The 7,059-nt window shown below is 59.0% G+C and overlaps 1 protein-coding gene across 1 annotated transcript; it reads right to left on the bottom strand.

Annotated features, from left to right (window-relative positions):
- Window positions 1-358: 358 nt before the first annotated feature.
- Window positions 359-6,909, bottom strand: gatd3 (glutamine amidotransferase class 1 domain containing 3). Its single transcript, XM_070871549.1, has 7 exons — window positions 6,823-6,909; window positions 6,616-6,668; window positions 5,981-6,091; window positions 3,587-3,706; window positions 2,828-2,920; window positions 1,918-2,074; window positions 359-811 (listed from the first exon to the last, which is right to left on the bottom strand). Exons 1-7 carry the CDS (start codon window positions 6,895-6,897, stop codon window positions 683-685), a joined length of 738 nt encoding a protein of 245 aa, XP_070727650.1. The 5' UTR covers window positions 6,898-6,909; the 3' UTR covers window positions 359-682.
- Window positions 6,910-7,059: the final 150 nt, after the last annotated feature.

Consider the following 7,059-nt stretch of genomic DNA (forward strand, 5'->3'; position numbering starts at 1 on the left):
GAACCCTGGCTGATTTCCCTCTCTCTCTCTCTAACCCAGGGGTCACTGGGCAATGATCAGGAGCAGGAACCCTGGCTGATTTCCCCCTCTCTCACTCTAACCCAGGGGTCACTGGGCAATGATCAGGAGCAGGAACCCTGGCTGATTTCCCCTCTCTCTTTCCCTAACCCAGGGGTCACTGGGCAGTGATCAGGAGCAGGAACCCACCCCCGAGCCCAGGATTGACTGCACCCACCACATTGCTCACCCAGGGCCACCGAATCACGACCCAGCATTCAGACGTAGCATCCCAGACCCCCCGCGGGCAGCACAGGGACTCTCGCAAGGGAAAGAGAACGTTTAAAACGGTGTACAAATCTCAGAATGATTACAGTATTTAATAGAACCAAATTCTAAAAACATTCACATGATTCTTCATTTCTGCTCACAGAAAACTACATTTCTTAATATGATGCAGCATAATTAATGTAGCCATATTGGCAGATCGCAAACAAGCACAGGAGTGTCCCAGCTATCTGGCCAACCCACAGATCACCCTGTAATCACTGCCACTGGAGCACAGGTCAGCCACAGAGTCATTAGATGAGAATAGATTTCGTACACACACACACACGACAGACACACAGACACACACACACACAGACACACAGAATCATGAGTCTAGTGCTAGACTGCAGACGCCTCATTTCCCCGTCAGTTTCAGTACGCGTTGTACCATCTCCCCAATGCCATCGAAGATGTGGTGAAGTTTGGTTTCACACATGAAAGCCGGGGTCGTCACAATTTTATTCTCAGAATCCACATGAGCACGGTGAGAAAGTGTTAAAGAAACCAACCCAGCGAGACAGCGCCCCAACCCAACCACTCAACCCCGCGGCCCAATCCCTCGCCCCAACCGCTCGACCCCACGCCCCAACCGCTCGACCCCACGCCCCAACCGCTCGACCCCACGCCCCAACCGCTCGACCCCTCGCCCCAACCGCTCGACCCCTCGCCCCAACCGCTCGACCCCGCGCCCCAACCGCTCGACCCCGCGCCCCAACCGCTCGACCCCGCGCCCCAACCGCTCGACCCCGCGCCCCAACCGCTCGACCCCGCGCCCCAACCGCTCGACCCCGCGCCCCAACCGCTCGACCCCGCGCCCCAACCGCTCGACCCCGCGCCCCAACCGCTCGACCCCTCGCCCCAACCGCTCGACCCCTCGCCCCAACCGCTCGACCCCGCGCCCCAACCGCTCGACCCCGCGCCCCAACCGCTCGACCCCGCGCCCCAACCGCTCGACCCCGCGCCCCAACCGCTCGACCCCGCGCCCCAACCGCTCGACCCCGCGCCCCAACCGCTCGACCCCGCGCCCCAACCGCTCGACCCCGCGCCCCAACCGCTCGACCCCGCGCCCCAACCGCTCGACCCGCGCCCCAACCGCTCGACCCCGCGCCCCAACCGCTCGACCCCGCGCCCCAACCGCTCGACCCCGCGCCCCAACCACTCGACCCCGCGCCCCAACCACTCGACCCCGCGCCCCAACCACTCGACCCCACGCCCCAACCACTCGACCCCGCGCCCCAACCGCTCGACCCCACGCCCCAACCGCTCGACCCCACGCCCCAACCGCTCGACCCCTCGCCCCAACCGCTCGACCCCTCGCCCCAACCGCTCGACTCCACGCCCCAACCCAGCTCCCGTTACCCCTCCCCAGGAACCTCCACCACCAGTTATCCCTCCGCTCCCCCGTACTCCTCCCCACCATTACTCCTCCCCACCATTACCCAACCCCGTTGCCCCTCCCCCCATAACAGACCTCCCCATAACCCCAACCTCCGCCCCTTAACGCAAGCCCCCCACTGACCCCACCCCCCAACCCAAGCCTGTCTCAGCAGCCCTCTCCCGGGGTGGGAGGTAATGACATGCAAAGGATATATCGACCTCGCTGACCATGTGCTTCGCTCCCATTGCGCAGATTGCTGCCGCAGTCCCTGCGTATGGCCACTTCCCCCCTTCCTCTTCCTCATGGCCGACAGTCACCTCTACCCCAGGAAGTACTTTGGCAGCCAGAACAGGGGCAATGCAACATAACCTGGAACAAAGGTGAAAGGGGTTAAAGGGCAGCTGTGCTCCGGGCTAGGCTAGGGGTTAAAGGTCCAATTTTAATCATGGATAAAAGCAGGACAGAGATTTACTCGCTCGCTCGGGCCTTCCATGCATCGCAATTTTAATCTACACTGTCCCTCTGATACCGCTCTCCCCAGCACCCTGTGTTACTGACTGTATCTCTACTGATGTTAATCCAGCTCCCTCACACAGTCACTCAGTAACCCCTCTACCCCAGTGCCCTGTGTTACTGACTGTCTCTCTACTGATGTTAATCCAGCTCCCTCACACTGTCACTCAGTAACCCCTCTCCCCCAGTGCCCTGTGTTACTGACTGTCTCTCTACTGATGTTAATCCAGCTCCCTCACACGGTCACTCAGTAACCCCTCTCCCCCAGTGCCCTGTGTTACTGACTGTCTCTCTACTGATGTTAATCCAGCTCCCTCACACTGTCACTCAGTAACCCCTCTCCTCCAGTGCCCTGTGTTACTGACTGTCTCTCTACTGATGTTAATCCCGCTCCCTCACATTGTCACTCAGTAACCCCTCTCCCCCAGCACCCTGTGTTACTGACTGTATCTCTACTGAAGTTAATCCAGCTCCCTCACACGGTCACTCAGTAACCCCTCTCGCCCAGCACCCTGTGTTACTGACTGTATCTCTACTGATGTTAATCCAGCAACCTCACACGGTCACTCAGTGATCCCGCTCCCTGACCATGTTTGGTGCGGTACTCACCCAATGGGTTTCTGGGCCCTGTGGAACTCGGTGATAACCCGTTCAATGTCAGGAATCACGTGGCAATCCTTCCCATCCACGGCAAAGTTCGAGCTGGGAGGCAACACAGACACAGAATCACAGCCATTGTAGAGAGAGACACTCCGACAGTGCAGCGCTCCCTCGGTACTGCCCCTCCGACAGTGCGGCGCTCCCTCAGTACTGCCCCGACAGTGCGGCGCTCCCTCAGTACTGCCCCTCCGACAGTGCAGCGCTCCCTCAGTATTGCCCCTCCGACAGTGCAGCGCTCCCTCAGTACTGCCCCTCCGACAGTGCAGCGCTCCCTCAGTACTGCCCCTCCGACAGTGCAGCGCTCCCTCAGTACTGCTCCTCCGACAGTGCAGCGTTGCCCCTCCGACAGTGTGGCGCTCCCTCAGTACTGCCCCGACAGTGCGGCGCTCCCTCAGTACTGCCCCTCCGACAGTGCAGCGCTCCCTCAGTACTGCCCCTCCGACAGTGCAGCGCTCCCTCAGTACTGCCCCTCCGACAGTGCAGCGCTCCCTCAGTACTGCCCCTCCGACAGTGCAGCGCTCCCTCAGTACTGCTCCTCCGACAGTGCAGCGCTGCCCCTCCGACAGTGCGGCGCTCCCTCAGAACGTCGAGTTTAATGACTGAATGGAGATCCTCCCCACTCCAGCCTGCCCCCATGGGGCCCCGGGAGGCACACTGGGAGCTGCCGACTGCGCTCCACGGATGGAGCAGTGGAGCTGCGATACTCACAGGTTCTTGGCTGCCCCGAAGCCGCCGGGGATTATAATGGCATCGTGGTCGCGGGCGTACAGCCCCTCCAGGTCCAGAATTCTCCCACGGGCAATCCGGGCCGACTCCACCAACACGTTCCTGGGGGGAAAGGGGCACACGGTCACGGAATGGGCACCACACAGCTCGGTCCGCGAGAGGCCGAAATCGCAGAGCGTCCGGACAGTCTCACACACACAACACCCACACACACATCATCATCAACATCATAGGCAGTCCCTCGGAATCGAAGAAGACTTGCTTCCACTCTAAAAGTGAGTTCTCAGTCCAATACGAGAACCACAGTCCCTGTCACAGGTGGGACAGACAGTGGTTGAAGGAAAGGGTGGGTGAGGAGTCTGGTCTGCCGCACGCTCCTTCCGCTGCCTGCTCTTGGTTTCTGCATGCTCTCGGTGATGAGACTCGAGGTGCTCAGCGCCCTCCCGGATGCACTTCGTCCACTTAGGGCGGTCTTGGGCCAGGGACTCCCAGATGTCAGTGGGGATGTCGCACTTTATCAGGGAGGCTTTGAGGGTGTCCTCGTAATGTTTCCACTATCCACCTTTGGCTCGTTTTCCGTGAAGGAGCTCCGAGTAGAGCGCTTGCTTTGGGAGTCTCATGTCTGGCATGCGGACTATGTGGCCTGCCCAGCGGAGCTGATCAAGTGCTTCGATGCTGGGGATGTTGGCCTGTTCGAGGACGCTAATGTTGGTGCGTCTGTCCTCCCAGGGGACCTGCAGGATCTTGCGGAGACATCCTTGGTGGTATTTCTCCAGTGTCTTGGTGTCTACTGTACATGGTCCATGTCTCTGAGCCATACAGGAGAGCGGGTATTACTACAGCCCTGTAGACCATGAGCTTGGTGGCAGTTTTGAGGGCCCGGTCTTCAAACAAACACTCTCTTTCTCAGATAGCCGAAGCCTGCACTGGCGCACTGGAGACGGTGTTGGATCTCGTCGTCAATGCCTGCTCTTGTTGCTAAGAGGCTTCCGAGGTACGGGAAATGGCCCATGTTGTCCAGGGCTGCGCCGTGGATCTTGATGACTGGGGGGCAGTGCTGTGCGGCGAGGACAGGCTGGTGGAGGACGTTTGTCTTCATGCTTTCGTACGCCTCAGTAAATACGTCGACTATGTCCTGGAGTTCAGCCTCTGTGTGTGTGTAGACGCAGGCGTCGTCCGCGTACTGTAGCTCGACGAAAGAGGTTGGAATGGTCTTGGACCTGGCCTGGAGATGGCGAAGGTTGAACAGGTTCCCACTGGTTCTGTAGTTCAGTTCCACTCCAACGGGGAGCTTGTTGACTGAGGTGGAGCATGGCAGCGAGGAAGATTGAGAAGAGGGTTGGGGCAATGACACAGCCCTGTTTGACTCTGGTCCGGATGTGCATTGGGTCTGTAATGGACCCGTTGGTAAGGACCACGGCCTGCATGTCATCATGGAGCAGGCGGAGAATGGCGATGAATTTTTGGGGGCATCCGAAACGGAGGACGACGCTCCATAGACCCTCGCGGTTGACAGTGTCAAAGGCCTTTGTAAGGTCGAAGAGGGTCATGTATAAGGGCTGGCGCTGCTCCCTACATTTTTCCTGCAGCTGTCGCGCTGCAAAAATCATGTCCGTTGTGCCCCTTAGGGGACGAAATCTGCACTGTGACTCCGGGAGGAACTCCTCGGCCACAGGGAGAAGACAGTTGAGGAGGACTCTAGCGACAACTTTCCCAGTGGCGGACAGCAGGGAGATTCCCCTGTAGTTGCCGCAGTCGGACTTGTCCCCCTTTTTAAAAATGGTCACAATCACTCGATCTCTGAGATCTTCCGGCATGCTCTCCTCTCTCCAGATGAGAGAGATGAGGTCATATATCCGTGCCAACAGCGCCTCTCCGCCATACTTCAGTGCCTCAGCGGGAATTCCATCCGCTCCCGTAGCCTTGTTGTTTTTAAGCTCTCTTACGGCTTTTCCTACCTCATGCAGGTCTGGGGTTTTACTGAGGTGGTGGCGGGTAGCATGCTGCAGGATGGAGTCAAGAACACTCGAGTCAAAGGCAGAGTCTCAAATGAGGAGATCTTTGAAGTGCTCCTTCCAGCGGGCCCTGACAGCCTCAGTATCTTTGATGAGTGTTTCCCCGTTCTTGGCCAGCAGTGGGGCGGGGCCTTGGGAGTTTAGGCCGTAGGTGGCCTTGACTGCAATGAAGAATCCTCACACATCATGTCTGTCGGCCAGTTGCTGTATCTCCTGTGCTTTCTCCATCCACCACCTGTTCTTTAGGTCCCGGGTTTTTTGTTGGACCTCAGCCTTGAGCTGTCTGTAATGCTGTTTTGCTGCTCAAAATGCACAAGCACGCACACACACACGGCCACCCATTGTCGCAGGATACACTCACCGGGACTCCTCAGAAGGCTCCCCCTTAACGTGATCCACAACATGCATCTGCGGTATGTTGGGGGCATACATCTTGGCCTCGGCCCCTCCCCGACTCAGGTGAACCAAAATCCTGAAATCAGGGGAAAACGGGACAAATTAATTCCACCAGGAGAGGACACCACCCGCCAGAAATATAACCTCAAGCTCACAACTGCCCATCGCAGCAGGTACAACACACATTAGATACAGAGTAAAGCTCCCTCTACACTGCCCCATCAAACACTCCCAGGGCAGGTACAGGGGGTTAGATACAGAGTAAAGCTCCCTCTACACTGCCCCATCAAACACTCCCAGGGCAGGTACAGGGGGTTAGATACAGAGTAAAGCTCCCTCTACACTGCCCCATCAAACACTCCCAGGGCAGGTACAGCACGGGGTTAGATACAGAGTAAAGCTCCCTCTACACTGCCCCATCAAACACTCCCAGGGCAGGTACAGCATGGGTTAGATACAGAGTAAAGTTCCCTCTACACTGTCCCATCAAACACTCCCAGGGCAGGTACAGGGGGTTAGATACAGAGTAAAGTTCCCTCTACACTGCCCCATCAAACACTCCCAGGGCAGGTACAGAGTATTTGGGGAAATGTTACTCACGCCGAAGCCTCGTGTATCTCGGTGCCATCGAACACTCCGCAGCCCGACAGGACCTGAGGACAGAAACACAACGGGGGGTCAGCGGGGGGTCAGGGCCCGCGGCTCGGCGCTGCATCCGTCCCCTCACCACCCGAGCGGGCCCTCCCTCACTCTTCCCCCCGGTACTCCCTCTCTCGCCGCCGCCCCCCCCGGTTCTCCCTCACGTACCACGGCCACACGGGGCCTCCCGGGGGCGGCGGACACAAAGCGGCGAAAGCTAAGCGCGCGAGCGGCAGGCAACATGGCGGCTGTGGGGGCGGGGCCTGGAATCAAGGGGCGTGGCCTGCGAACAGGTGTCGGGGACGGGGTTAGGGGCGGGGCCTGGGAACAGGAGGCAGGGATGGGGACAGGGGCGGGGCCTGGGGACGGGGGTGGGGACAGGGGCGGGGCCTGGGGACAGGGATG

The sequence above is a fragment of the Pristiophorus japonicus genome, unplaced genomic scaffold (assembly GCF_044704955.1).
Source record: "Pristiophorus japonicus isolate sPriJap1 unplaced genomic scaffold, sPriJap1.hap1 HAP1_SCAFFOLD_2587, whole genome shotgun sequence".
Classification (NCBI taxonomy): Eukaryota; Metazoa; Chordata; class Chondrichthyes; family Pristiophoridae; genus Pristiophorus; species Pristiophorus japonicus.